Below are 15,640 nucleotides of genomic sequence, written 5' to 3'. Positions count from 1 at the left end.
GGTTTTTTTAATGTGTATAGATTATATAGTGGTTGCTAAATAAACCAGCTAGAACTAATATCCACCTGCATTATAACTTTCACAATAGAAATGCAAGTTGTTTGGAGTATCTACAATTCTACATTCGACATGGAACATGTTAATCAAAAACTCTTCCATGGATGTTCCACAGTGATATTGCTAAATTACCTATACATCCCTAATTAAGTTATTAAATTTGTATCAAGTTCGAAGCCATCAAGGTAAACCAATATGCGTAACTTTAGTATTCAAGCATCATTTTGACAATTGGCAAGTTGCATGAAATTAGAATTGAAGCTAATTTGCCCTTTCCTGTAATCTTCACAAGATCATGGAGTAGTCATGGGAAGATCATAGGGTGAGGGCCGACTTGGATAAATGGGTTCTAACGTCCCGGAATTTTACTTTTAAAAGAAATAATGCAGAGAAACACCACCTATTCTGCCAATTTTTTGTAGTTATTATCCAAGAAATAATGCAGAGAAACACCACCATAGCAAACTCTTATACTTGGCCACCTAGCTCAACTCAATATGCCGTTGGCTGCTTGGGGAACTGGGGCCAAATGCGGACCGAGCTGAGCTTGGCCCATGCCTCGACCAGTTCAGGGCTGGCTCAGGTCCACTGCCCTGCAGCCTAAGATTCGAGACACTGCATCCATTCACTGAAAAGAGACATTCTAGAGGGAGAAGCTATTGATTGCACTGAACTAAACTCAGATCTCCCAATCCCTGTCATGTCTCCGTTGTGTGGGCTGTTGCCACGCTCGCAAGAAAGGTCAGTTCCCATGCTCACCTGCATGGCTTTCACGTCAACAGTTACTACTCTCTCTCCTCATCTCTGCCCCAGATAGATTTATATATATATATATATATATATATATATATCACTGTAGTCACAATATCCACTGTATTATGGAGGCCTTATCATGATAAGAGAACTGCTTAAATGCGCAGCACGAACACTGTCTCACAGCAACACGTACGAAGAGTTGCAACCCATGCATGGCCAGTCCTCCACCAGCTGATATCCTTCACAGCATCTGGGCCTCTCTCTCTCTCTCTCTCTCTCTCTACATGTGTCTGGGCTCTGATGGCAAGAATTAGACATGAAAGAGGGGTCACGAAGTATCTAAATTTGATTGGTGTTCTAGGGATGAGAATTTGCCACCTCAACACAACCGTATCAGGGGGCTTTGGAGTTAGGCCAGTCTCCAGTCCAAGGTGGGATCGAGGGAATCATGCATGTGGACTGCGGCATGCCCACGTAGTCTGGATGTGATAAATCACGTAAAAGATCATCGTTCGGTGGATCCCTCTATGTACAGTACGGTTTTCTAATCATTACGAGCAGCAAGTCAAAGCTGGCCAATTAATTTTTTAGGTGAGTTCGATGTATGCATCTCTTCCCTCTTTACTGGCCATCAGTTATTTATATGCTCTGTTCAGAGATTTTCTAGTAACTGTTCGGATATTGATGAGGAGTGACATGTGCGTTGCTTGGTACTTGGAAAAAATTGTCAAACAAATCGCTAGTCTACTTAATGGATTTTAGAGACGTGTGACTGCATGGATTCTTGTTTTCAGCATATAAATGCTCCATCCTAACTTAGCGATGCACGTACGTTTGCATAGAACGTCTGTTTTCGCATTGATTATGAAGTCTTTATTTGTATCCATATTTTCTCATGTATATCTATAAAATGCGATATCTCATGCTGCATGTGATTCATGAGGAGGACTGATCGCTTCTTTCTTTTCTTTTCTTTTTTTCGTGGAAACGGAGAAGAGGAGTTGGATATACGGGAAAAATTCGATTGAGCCATTTATTGAATCACCTTAGGGCATCTGAGTCTAATTGTTTTATACGTGCACTGCATCTTTTCTAATACATGTTACTCTGACTCTTATGGAGGCGGAATACTCTACGCTGCATGTTTTCCACCACAAAAAATCATGCATGATTAGACAGGCATTATATATCTTGATATGGATGACTGTCACCCATCATGTTGCCCACCATATTTGATATATATTCCATCCATTAAGCATGGCAACATGATTGGGATAGGCGATGCGTCGTTTGTCTAATCATGCATAAACCCCTATGGTGCAAAATATGCACAACAAAAACTCTAAGCCTGATTGATCCGATCGGAAAGAAGAAATTTATTGTTCAACCCACTCAACTCGAATCTTTCAAAAAAAAATGGAAAAAATTGAAAAATCTCGAAAGTAAAACTTTAAGTCCCCTTTTCTTTCGTTGATTTTTCCATCTCTTAAACTTAGATATATATACCCTATTTATAATACTAATGAGGTCCTCCTTTCACAATTTGGGTTGTATTCATTTTCTAGTTCGAATAGAACTAGATATCCTAAAATAAATATGATTAATAAAAATATTCTATAAAATGCTAAAATTTAGAAATATTTTAGAAAAATCTGAAATTCTTAAGAAGATAGATCTCGACTTATATATCAACTCTGCCTTTTATCGCTTTACCTGATTCTTCTCTGATAGAGAGCTACGCTCGGTCAAAATCTTAGTCGAAAAGAAAACTTTCGGTTTGACCTATCCATTTCGTGTCCTAAACGATAAAATTTCGGCCCAATTCAACTTTTTAGATGTTAGCCCAAAGTTGTAGATCTCGAAAAGATACCCATTTTTTTTAAAAAAATCATCTCAATCCGGCATCATATGACCAAGTTATGGCCTCCGAAAATTTGGTATGTAACTCGGTTTTTCGATATGGCGAATCTCGCTTTTGAACCATGTCCAACCTTGCTCGTAGTAGCCAAAGTGTTGTACATCAAGTTTAGTGATCCTTTCGGATATCTGTATCAGTCAAAAGTATTCCACATTGAGTTTAATGATCTCCTTCGACACTCATAGGGGTCAAAGTGATCTACATCGAGTTTGATGATTCTTCCGAATACTCGTAGTGATCAAAATAGTCCACATTGAGTCCGGTGTTCCTTCTTGATCATCAATCCTTATCACTATAAGATATTAAAACTATTGCTCCTATAAGCTGTCCATAGCAAAGCAAGTTGGTCATGAGCAATTAGACATGCATGTGGGATGATTACATGTCCTTGCTTACATCAATATTTTTTTTTGGTAATTTGCTGCATCAATATTTTTATAGGGACAATGGCATTCTCCACCATGCACTAGCGTTGATAAAGTCAATAATGCTATCTATACTTGCAACTATTATGGACAGAAATGCAAGTACGGCAAAACCCATACAAAGAATATATGACCTCCAAGCTATCCTAATTCCAGCGGCCACCTAGGCCTCCCCACATGTGTGGGGTCCATGAGTCGGTAGCTAATAGTAAGTTGACAGGTGTGAACGTCATGGACTCGCTAATTATATTTTTAAAAAAACATCTTCGCATGGAGAGTGGGAGCATATGGCATCTGTACTGAAGGAAAACTTGTACGATGTGTCGAGAAACCTTACATGCTAATACAATTAAACTAACTATAGATATCTCATCGCTAACCGTTCATTACTTTTTGATCTCTTAGATTTTTTTTTTTTAAATTTATGAAAAGAGAGGCAAAATCATAAATTAGTTATAAAGGGTTATTTGTAAGTAGACTTATTAAACTATTCAATAAACTGAACAATCTCATAAGTTTTTTAGAGCGAAATACATAGTGTGCACCGCGAGCACCGTAAAGTGGATGAAGTCTCTCGCCAACATGTCCTCAGAGTGGCGCACCACATGCAGGAATCCCGGGTATTAAGGTGAGAGGAGGGAGACCCATCCAGGGATTTGTCGTGCAAAAGGTGGACAAATGTCGGACCCTTTCCTCGATGCTTCATCATGGATTACCTCCTAAACCCTATATAATTAATAGTTTTAGTCTTGTGGAGGGCGCAACCTATATTATAGCAAATGTGCTTAATCCTTCCACAAAAAAAGATTAGTGGGAGTGTGGCCAGCTTTTCATGAAGTGGGAGGCTGTAAGGTGTAATGTTACATCACATGGACTTTGTGGGCTGGGGTACCATTCAGGGCTCCCATCAGGCTAATTGTAAGATCTCCAAGTCAAGAGAAGGACTGGGAATAATTGAAGTAATTATAAAATATTAAGCTAAGATCAACGCGGTTGTCGGGGCAGGCGCCGGCCGGCAGGGGGCAAACATTTTTAGCTCTCATGATTAGATTACCAGCCAATCTTAGCCAGGATATATTAATTAGATTACCAGATCATGGCCTCTCTTCTGATTGGCGGCTCGCTTGTCCGTTGCCTCCCTGGCGACGCTAAGAACATGGAGGCACATGGAAGGTGTGGTTGTTGGCGGTGGTGAGCTGCATTTGGTGCACAAGACTGGTGCTTAATTTGGTGCTGCAAATTTCAACAATGGATACGAAGACATAACCTTTGTGCCATCTTTCTGTGCTATAAAAAAAAGTTCAGTCCTACCGTGTTAAATTCAATGGAGAGTTAGGAACCCGAAATAGTACCCTAAACCCTCCATCGCCAACTCAAAACAATGCGTCACTCCATTATTTTTGATAAATGAGAGCATATATATATATATATATGTATGTATACATATATGTATGTTAAACTAATATGACTTGGGATAATTTCCACCACATAAGACAAAATGCACCGACCATTTTTCTTTATCCTCTCGTAGAACATGGCCAAAGTACTCCTCCATTGCTCTACGTTAATAGATTGATGCGTGATCGATGCATCGATAAGCCCGAGCATGGGAATGTTTATCAAAGTTACAATATTGCTGACATTTTATTATGCATCTACAAACATTGTATTCATATACAGCCTTTCCAAACTATGCATACCGTTGTCATAGAACCATGTCACCGGCTAGCTGGCCGTTAATATGAGAGGCAAAAAGGTTATTTGTGTGCCAGCGTCGTAGAGCTAGGAGTGAATGGAGAAGAGAGTGTCTCGTCGCCGCCAAGGCGGTAGCTCAGTTGGAACGGAGCTCGGCTTCTAACCAAGTGGTTCCAGGTTCGAAACGCGCAGGCGTCGATTAAATGTGGGGACCGGATGCCCCTAGCCTGGACACGGGGTCTAGAAGTGCTGCTGGTCGGCTGGTAGCCTTGGTGGTGCCAGGTGTGACGTACTCACATGTGGTTCTCGAGCCGGAGCCCAGAGGGGTAACCGAGCCGGGGTCACGGGTGGGGAGGGTATGAGTAATATATGGCTGGGGTCTGGTGCGCTGGGCCTATACCAAACGGCCATTCTGCCCGAATCGAACATAGTCCTGGCGGGGGCGGGGCCCGGTTGGGGTTGCTACGCGGGGTGGGCTTGTCCCTCCCCCCTACCTCCTTTTTTTTTTTTAGCAAAAAAAAAAAAAAAAAAAAAAAAAAAAGAGAGAGTGTCTCGTCCGACGCTCATCCGGCTTTCACCCCGGCTGCCATGTACTAAACGTTACTAAACGCCAATATCCTTCCCACCATCTGATTAGAATCAGACGACCATCGCCAGGTTAGTATTTGGAAGGGATCCATCGATCAATGACGTCGCTTTTCATCATCGAGATCGTCTGGGCCAGATCGGCCATCCGACGGCGGGGCCCATCGCTTGGACGGTCGGTGATGGGTGGGGCCCGCGGCTTCGCTCCGGGGCTTCGTCCGTTTTGTTTCGTTGCCGCTGTCGCGATATTTCGGGAAAACGAGGGAAGGAAAAAAAGTTCGCGAACGGAAGGAAAAAGTCGTCCGTGTAAAACCCTGCGAGCGTCCAAAAGACGACGAGACGAAAACCGAGTGGTTCCGGTCAAAATCCCGGCGTTGACCCCGCAGCGGTCGACGGAGGAAGAGTCGCTGAGGCGACCGCCGGTTTTTTCTACTGAAAATTTTATCTGAAAAGAAACCATCATTCCATGACGTGACCCGCTACCAGGGAATGAAGACTGTGTCTCTCCCTTGCCGCGTCTGTTATGCTTAACAATTGCCCTCCACTCATTCGTAAACTGCCAAGCTTGGCTCTGTTAAACCTCTCGAGTTCATTTTATCTCATACAACTATTGGAGGTAACAAGAGTATGTCTACAATTTGAGGTTAATAAATTATGCATGGATTCTGATATATATACCATTGGATCTTGTGAAGACCAGGATAAGGAGTTGAAGGGCATGATCGGTCATTGATTGATCCATCCATGAGATTGTCTTTTATGTTCTAAGTTTTCGCATAACCCTGAATCAAGTGTCATGTTAATCATCAAAAATGTGAGTGTTGCTTAAATGTTCAATTAATTTCTGAAACCTCAAAATTTGTTTATCTCGCTCATGTGGTAACTTATGCCATGGAGTAACTTGCAGGCCTTACAAAGTTCCGCAATCTTAGCAAATGCTTCTCATGCTCAAAGAAAGTTGGAACTTATTTTGTAACAACTTCGGATCTCATCCAAAAAAAACTAATTGGAAGATATTATTTAGCTTTCTAGATCCTGTATAAGTACTCTAGAGATTTTGTGTAGGTATATAGATGAAATATTCAACCTATAAGAGCCTAAATCTCATTAAAGTAATCATAAATGGTTTCCTCGAGGGATAAATTGTAGAAAATGATAGTAATAGGACAACCATTTCTAGCAAGCAAGCTTTTGCCTAGTAGAACTTGTGCATAATTTAGATTGTACATGCTCTAGAGATTTTGTGTTGGTATAAAGATGAAATATTCAACCTATAAGAGCCTAAATCTCATTAAAGTAACCATAATTGGTTTTCTCGAGGGATAAATTGTAGAAAATGATACCAATGGGACAACCGTTTCTAGCGAGCAAGCTTTTGCCTAGTGACACTTGTGCACAATTTTGATTGCAATATATGCACAATACTAGTTTCTTGTTGAATACTTGTGTTTTATATACCTCGAGTAAACATAAGATGCCTCTTTAAAAGATGATGCCCAAGTTTTTCATGAATGAAAAGCTAACAAAACCTCGCACCTTTTGCAAGGCCAATGCCATTATACTCAAGTGCATGAAGCATGAAGCTCCACGCCAACAAACACCAAATTCCTTTCTAATTTATAATTGTTTGGCTGGGTTTTAGCCAAAGAGAGATTGCTAGATTGAATCTAAAAGTTGATGCATTTGTTAATTGTCAGGCGTGCTTGGATACTGTTGCTTTATGCCAATGAGATTCTGACTCATAGTTATCTTTGTTGCCCTTCTTGTATTATAATAGATGCTCACCAAACATCTTAACTATATGTTTGGCATAGAATGGCTCCATCATTGATTATCAAGATTTCTAGAACTAGAATTATAAAGTCCACTTGTTTCTTGTTTTGCATCTTTTTTCATGTTTCACTCATGCACTTAATATAGCATGCATCTATTCTTACAAGCTACCCAAAGGTACATTTATATAATTGTACATTCTATATTATTCATCTATTTTCATCAATTCCTTAAACTTTATAAAGACACTAAAGGATATTACTATGGGTAAGTAGCTCTCTTCTAGTAGAAGATCCCATCTCAAAATATGCCTCCTACTAGTATGGAGACAAATTGAAAAAAAAAGAGTCAATCTAAAACCAATTTGAGCTTCATGTAAATACCATATCTTATACCATTTTTTCCACAAGATGTTGTTAATCGGATATTTTTATGTATATGATTGCTTTTTTCCTAGCAAAAAATTCATAACTTCATGATACACTACATTTTAATGATACTATTTTGTGACTCATTAGACCTTACGAGTGCATCGACCTAGTGTTACCCATAAAATAAAAGCCGAAGAAAAGCCTTGCTCACAACATACATTACACGGGAGCACCATCAAAATTAACCCTTGCAATTAATTTTAAAAAATTACGATGATCCATTACTCAAAAAAGAAGAAGAAGAAAGTAATTACAATGCTCATCAATTAATTTAATCAAGTAATCCCCATCATGGGCAAATTAGTAAATGCAAGTATGCATCACAAAGAAACTCATAGTGTGGTGCTAATCCTGCAACCCATAGGTGGTAGTGGTGGGCAGTGGCTAATTTGACCCAAAAACCAACCAGGTGAAGCGGAGCAGCAAGGCCTGGGTACAGGGGCAGGACCGAAAGAAGGGCCAAATAGGGGGGCGATTTCCGTCATTTGGTCGGATGAGAGAGATTTTGGCAACACGGCAGATGGCCAGGCTAAGGGCGGCAGGAGCAGCAGCGCGAGGGAGAGAAACGAGAAATAAAAGAAGGCCAGGATCTTTTTGGGCGATAAAAGAAGGCCAGGATTAATGCCAAGGCAAGAGAGTGAACCTTCCTTTCATTAGCTTCCAAATCCCTACCTCGGGCCATTTGATCGCGGAGATCGATGCCCTTCTAATTTTTTAGGTCAATTTCGGCGCAGAAGTCCCTTTTTATTAGCGATTTCTCGAATTCTTTGGGCCATCGGGCGGGAGGGGGGAAGGTTAAAGGGCTGGGAACTGGGGAGCTGGCGATCGCTGTAGAGAATTTTGTTGCTTGGATTTGACGGCGTTTTCGATGCTTTTCCTGGTGAGCATCCCCCGTGTCCTAACTCTGTACCTGCTCTGTTCTCTGGAATTCTTTCTAAGCTTCTTTTGCTCGCAATTTTGGGTCAAAATCGCACCTCGATTTCGTTTTCTCGATGATTTGTTTTTCCGCTTTGAGGTTTGAGCTGCGTTCTCCTTAATTAATGTCGGAGATTGAGGTTTTGGTCATGGATTTGAAGTAAGTCGGCAGCTTTTTTCTTTTCTTTAATGGATTTTTTTAGTTGCAATGGGATGACTAGAGACTAGATTCATGGCCCTCTGGTTGGCACATGTGTTGCAATCTAGGGTTATAAAATTTGGGAGATTTGCTCGTTGACATATCGATTTGGCCCTTTTTCTTCTTTTTATAGTAAAAGATTTGGCCGCTTAGTTTATCCACTTATTTCCCTCTAGTCACGTAGGGATTTCAGGACCTTGCTTGCTGTTTTTTAAGGACACTGGATTGATTTCTGAGATGAGGTTCTCTGTTTCCATTGTTTTTCAAGTGAGACAGCCATGACTCGTCCTTGCGCCTTCCAAGACGGAGAGGAGGAGGAGGTGTTCTTCGACCCGAGAGAAGACATATCGTCTGCGAGCGATTCGTGCCCCAGCAGCCCGGCAGTCTATGATCCGTGTCCGGAAGGAAATCTCGATGGGCCCCCGACCGACCCTTGGTACCAGGTCTGGATCAAGAATCCTGATAGCATACAGGAGCGGCGAGATAGGTTCATGAGATGGATGGGTCTGGATCTGGTTCACAGTCCCCGTCGAGACTCCGCCGATCATGGCCAGGAACTCAAGGTGGGCAGTGAAGTTATGCCGGAAGTCGATAGAATTACGTTGGGTGGGGGAGCGGTGCTGAGGTGCTCTGGTTCGGAATATGAGTCTTCTTCGGTGCCTAGCTGGTCCAGTGAGGGCCCAAGTGCATCCCATGATGGGACCTCGGAGGAGAAGTCCAAGTACAGAATTAAGAATTTGGATGATGGCATGATGTTTGTCGTGGATGAGTTGGGTAAAGATGGTAGCTTGAGAAGCCTTCGTGAAGTTGGTTCAAATAGGATCGTAACGCTCCACGAGTTCGAGAGAAGCTTTGGTCCACCGTCTTTCATCCAGCAGCTTATGCGGCGAGAGGACAATGCATTGAGCAGTTCCAACAAGACGATGAGGAGGAGAAGGATTGGGTGGTTGCAGAGATTGGGCTCTGTGGCTTGCATTGTAGATAGGCAAATGGAGGAGAACAATTTATGTAGCTCTGGTTCGGAGCAGACTGGTTGTGCTAGGATTCAGAGAGTTAAAGTCCGTCCATATAGGAAGCGATCAAAGGAACTATCGGCAGTCTACAAGGGTGAAGACATCAAAGCACATGATGGTGCAATCTTGACCATGAAATTTAGCCCTGATGGCCAGTTCTTAGCCAGTGGAGGTGAAGACGGAGTCGTGCGTGTGTGGCGTGTGATGGAATGCGAACGAAATGAGGAAAGTGACTTTCCTGAGGATGATCCCTCATGCTTATATTTTACAGTGAACCATAATTCCGAATTAGCTCCCCTGTATGCTGATAAGGAGAGAAAGGCTAAGTTGAGGAGCATGAGGAGGACTTCAGACTCAGCTTGTGTTCTCATTCCTCCAGAGGTTTTTCGGATATCTGATAAGCCACTGCATGAGTTTCATGGACATGATGGTGATGTGTTGGATCTTTCTTGGTCCAAAAATAATAAGGTAAGATATCTTCTCAGAAAAGTGTACTTATCCCTGTGCTTGTAAGCTAAAATCTCTTCATTTAATGTCTATCAAGGCCATGCAAAAACTCTTCTTTGAATGCCAATGCATGCTTTTTTCACAGTATCTGCTGTCATCATCCATAGACAAAACTGTCCACCTGTGGCAAGTTGGATGCAATAGCTGCCTCAAAGTTTTTTGCCACAGCAATTATGGTAATAGACTTGTTATATTTATGGGTGTATTATTGTTGATCTATCTTTTCGTATGCAATTTGCTATCTCTTTTTAGTTTGTTGTTCTCATAAGCTCTTTTGTTTTCTAATACATTATATCCAGTGACATGTGTTCAATTTAATCCTGTCAACGAGGATTATTTCATCAGTGGCTCTATAGATGGAAAAGTTCGTATCTGGGAAATTCCAGGATGTCATGTAGTGGATTGGACTGATACTAGAGAAATAGTCACTGCTGTCTGTTACCGACCAGGTGGGAAGGTATGTTAATTACTGTTCTCTGTAACAGTGTTTAGACGAATTGATAGTTATGGAACATTATGTAAATAAATGCTTGTACTTTTTTCTTGTAGGGAGTAGTAGTTGGCACCTTGACAGGAGATTGTCGCTTCTATGATGCATCAGGTATACTTAATGGTCTAAATGTTATTTCCTTTATAAATGTCCTTTGTCTGAATATGTTTTTGACATGGCTCGAGTAATGCCGAGCTATGAACCCCATCTTGTTAGATGTTGCAGGATAAATTAGGTGGATCTTTATTGCTTTTAGTATAATTGCTTGATTGCAAAACATTCACATGCCAAAGCACTAATAAAGGTTTCCTCCTAAAAGTTGAAGCAGCAGTCATCTTTTATCAGCTTTGCAATCTGCTGATCTCAGTAGGTGGTCCATGGACATGCTATGTAGTTTTTTAGGTTTTGCTGAGAGTAGTTGAACAAATTGAGTGTTGTGGTTGCTGGAAGTTGTTTCCATAACAGAATTCAATCTATTTATTAGATGCACATATCCACATGGTTCAGTCTAAAATGTCAAATACTGATGCCTAAAGAATATGTGATTTACGAGTACACATTTTACATATATAGCAAAGTGATTCACAAGCATACTTGTTCTAGTGTCTAGAAAATAATAGACTAGGTGGAAATGCTGTCTTTTATGTGAATACATCAATGCGCAACTTATAGGCAACTTGCGAATTTGTTTGAGGAAGTTGGTGCTTTCATAGTTGAGATCACCTTGTTGTATGAAGTACAGGCCTTTTAATTGTCTTATTTTCTGCAATGTTTCATCATCCATTTTTCACTCTTGATCATAAAGAGTACCACCAAATCCGTAAAAATTGTTCAGGCTGACTATTCGCTCATTTTTGTCTTTTTAATTAAACGTGAGCCACACCTTTGATAATATCATGTGGCTGCCATTTTTACTGGCGCCCACACTGCTAGTTTTGCTACACAGTGTGCTTTCCCCATCCCTCTGACTCATGTTTGTTGAGATTATTGTCTTATGATAAATGTTATCGGTAAATATTTGGCTTGTGATTTTTGAAGCATTGTGGTTGCCTGCTCTTCCTAACTTGAAAGTTGAAACAAGTTTTTCTGTCATGTTGCAGTTTGTCGTAGCATCAGGAATATATGATGGTTATGCTTGTGAATAAAATTCTCCAGAATTAGAACTGCATATTAAATATTATTTGTATTTTACATTGCGCTACGTTAATGTCTGTACTGGTTAGTATTTGTGTTTGAAAGCAGCAATGCACTTTGTAGTGTTGGCCATACAAGTTAGTTTATGGTTGCTTATCGCTTTCTTTTACTATGGATCAGATAATAATCTACAACTAGAGGTTCAGATCCCCCTACTCGGTAAAAGGAAGCCTCCTTTCAAGAGGATAACAGGCTTTCAGGTAGCTTCCTTTGAAACTCCGACTTCATGGCTTATGTATGTCTTCTTGTTAACTTTACATGTGCATTGACTGTTCATCTTTAATTTGCATTCTCCAGTTTTGCCCAAGTGATCATCAAAAACTACTGGTTGCTTCTGCTGACTCACAAATTCGAATTCTTGATGGGATTGATGTCCTCTCCAAATACAAAGGTACAAAATCTTTCTATCTCCATAAAGCCATCTCCTTTTTTTCATTTCAGCATTTTGCCGGGCTCCATTCCTTACATATACTTGCTACCCTAATATTCAGGTCCGCGGAATGCTGGAAGTCAGATATCCGCATCATTCACTGCAGATGGGCGGCATATCATTTCTGCCTGCGAGGACTCTAATGTCTATGTATGGGACCACGCTAACCAGGAAGTGCCGTTCTCCAACCACTTGAAGAGTACATGGTCTTGCGAGCGCTTCTTCTCCGACAATGTATCTATTGCAATACCTTGGCATGGCCTGGGATGTAGAAATCCAGTCTCTGTCACTTCCGAGGTTCTCCCCTCGCAAGAAGACGTCTTCCTGGACCAAGCTGGAACTACAGATGACAGTTCCCATCATGGTGAAGATTCTTTTGGCAACAACACACTCTCTCTGTCGCCTTCTGGTAGCTTCACTCTAAGCCATGAGTTCATCTCAGAGTTTCTTCCCAAGGGCTCGGCTACATGGCCTGAGGAAAAGCTTCCCTCGAGCTCCACAACAGCATCTGCCTTGTGTAAATCCCAGTACAAGTTCCTAAAATCCTCTTGCCAGGGCACCTCCCATGCATGGGGTCAAGTTATAGTAACTGCTGGATTGGATGGGAGGATCAGGTCGTTCCAGAATTACGGTCTGCCAGTACGGTTGTAATACGATGTAGCCTTCGCACCATCGGTCTCAATCCTATCATTTGGCTTGGCCGCATGCTCGTAACAGAAGCTTTTTGTGGCAACCCCAGTGCACGGAGGCTGGGTTTTGGCTAAGTGGATGCCGCTGGTCCAGTTTGGAGTTGCACCGTACGAAGCCTCACATGCTCGGTGTTCCTGCCGAATAGTGCGTGGGCCAGAGTTTATGCATTTGAGTGGTCCTTCAATAGCTCGTCAGCATCGACAGATGATGGCAGGCCCCGGAGGCTTGAGTTCTTTGGAGATTTGTGCATTTGGCGTTTCCTTTTCTTTCAGCTTTGGGACCCATCCGGGGTTTCGGAGATATATACCGCAAACAAATTTAAAGACAGAAGTGGCTTGTAAAGCTTGCCTATCGCCTTAAGCAGCAAGTGGCAAAGAGAGGGGGGCTTGTGGGACCGGATAAATTGTATTGCCGGGTAGACAAATTCCATTTAATTGTACAGATTCTTTCGTTTATTCATGCGTGGATGTCCATGGTGGCCTGCTAAGGAAAAAAAGAAAAAAAGGACTCTTCTGTGTGAAGTTTGTGTTTGTGTGGTGGGATAGCTTATTCAAGTGCTTGATGTGGGGATGAGCTGAAGCTGTAGGTGGTGGTTTTCTTTAGGCGGCCTGAGTTTTGGACTCTAGGTGCTTTTCTGATGCTTTTGGGTCCCTGTAATGTAGCTTTTGTCACCGTTGGATGTTGTGATGGAGGTATATACCTGAGATCTACAACGTCTGGTGGATTCTGGGTGGGGTCTTGGTGACTCGGGAGGTGAGATAGGATGATGGTTGGTACGCTGGAAGGACTGCGAAAGTGAAGGGATTGGCGCCAATCTCAACCTCCACGGCTCTATCCAGCCGAGACAGGGAACGTCCAACAGTGTGGCATTCTAAATGAGTTATTATGAGAAACTAGGACATGAAACAAGGCAATCTATTTCTTAAAAGGATTTTTATAAGCTAAAGGGGTTGTGATACAATAGGATGACCTCAAACTAACAATTGAAAATTGTCAAAGTTAATTGTGAGTGCTTGCTGCTGGGAATGTTCATTAAATATTCCGTACTTCAACCAAAATTAATGGGATGTGTCTTTTTTTCTTTTTTGTATTTTGGCTGAGTATGGCATGCGTCTTTTGCATTTGTGTTGGTTTTTATCAGGGATTTGTTAGAAATATCCAAGATGATTTGTGATGGTCTGAGCCAGGGCTTGGTCCTTTTGAGCCGATCTGAACTTGCCCCAATCCAAGCTGCCGTTGGAAAAAGAAAAAGGAGGAAGGCTCCCTAATTCTATGCCGACTCCCGACGCGAGTCAAACTTCCGCGAGCCGCCGGAGGCTTGCCTCCTCTATAAATAGGCTCCCTCTCCTACTAAGACCCTCCACCGCTGATGATCATTGACCACCTTCATTCTTTTCCTCCCTTTTTTTTACTTTTGATCGCCCGCTTACTCTCACTGTGGCCACCAAGAATCAAGGCCAAAGAATACCACTAAAGCTGAGGTAAAACCCCGAACATTCTCCCCTTTGTTTCTCTTCTCCCCACAGCCTTAAACCATCGCCACTAACGAAGAAATTAGCCAGAAATCAGCCGAACTCTACTTTTCCTGTTTATTCGATTTGTTTATCTCTTTTTCGATTATCTTCACCGCCGACGTTCGTTGTCGAGGGCCTCAGCCTTTGGCCGAAGACGGAGCCCCAGCCGGCTAGTAAGCTGGTATCCGAGGGTGATCGAGCTAAGAAACCCCCTTACTCGGCCCTATTTTTAGGCTAACTTCAGCTGGTAGGCCGTCGTTGCTAGCCGCTCTCTGCTACCCGCCACCGCTGCTTGCGGTTACCTCGCCGAAACACCACTATCCACTCTCCCTTATTCCCTGTTCTACCAAGAAAGAGAAACACATCCTCTCCTTCTATCTCTTTCTTCTCTCTCTTCCTCTCTCTTCTCCCTCTTTTTCTCTCTAGCAAGCTTATAGATCCCGGTGAAGGGTCCTACCAACCAATTCTATGGATCCGAGATGACCTTGCAAAAATACCTTGAACCACCCTCGTGCTTGGGCACTTGTCAATCCAATCATTTTCAACCGTGTTGAGTGTCCTTAGAATCTACTAATAATAAACCCTATTGAATGACCTTAGCTGGATGCCGACAGGGCGATCGCAGGTACGAGCCAGGGATATCCACACATTATTGAGCCGAGAGCCAGCTCGACAGATAGAGGGAGGATGGATATGGAGGATGCGGATTTACCCGCGTGTGGCGCTCTTCATCTGGAAGGTAGCGTGGGGTTGCCTACCGACCAGGAGCTTACTAGCACGGCGAGGGGTGAGGATCACTCAGTGTTGTGATGAGTGTACGGAGACTGAGGAGACGATGGATCATGTTCTTTTGCAGTGCCCCAGAGCTAGGGGCATTTGGAGCCGATCGCCCACATTGCTGCCCCATTCAGTCGAGTCGACACAGGATTTGATTCATTGGTTGAGAGTGGCCATGCGGCGGCCCAGCACGGTTGAGGCCGGGATCCGATGGGCATATTTGGCTCATTCTATCTGGCTGGACAGGAACGCAGGTATTTTTGAGGGCAGG

At 42.5% G+C, this 15,640-nt stretch overlaps 1 protein-coding gene across 1 annotated transcript; it reads left to right on the top strand.

Annotated features, from left to right (window-relative positions):
* The first annotated feature begins 8,031 nt into the window (after nucleotides 1–8,031).
* On the top strand, nucleotides 8,032–13,599 carry LOC103707703 (uncharacterized). The gene is made up of 8 exons (XM_008792293.5): nucleotides 8,032–8,520; nucleotides 9,023–10,235; nucleotides 10,360–10,450; nucleotides 10,574–10,731; nucleotides 10,824–10,875; nucleotides 12,079–12,158; nucleotides 12,256–12,349; nucleotides 12,450–13,599. Exons 2-8 carry the CDS (start codon nucleotides 9,033–9,035, stop codon nucleotides 13,037–13,039), a joined length of 2,268 nt encoding a protein of 755 aa, XP_008790515.3. The 5' UTR covers nucleotides 8,032–8,520; nucleotides 9,023–9,032; the 3' UTR covers nucleotides 13,040–13,599.
* The last annotated feature ends 2,041 nt before the right edge of the window (nucleotides 13,600–15,640 follow it).

This window comes from Phoenix dactylifera, chromosome 6 (assembly GCF_051530095.1).
Source record: "Phoenix dactylifera cultivar Ajwa chromosome 6, Ajwa_hap1_PhDact_Kaust_v1.1, whole genome shotgun sequence".
Taxonomy (NCBI): Eukaryota; Viridiplantae; Streptophyta; class Magnoliopsida; order Arecales; family Arecaceae; genus Phoenix; species Phoenix dactylifera.
Note: the sequence above shows the minus strand (reverse complement) of the source record. Positions and strands in the feature narration are given on the sequence as shown.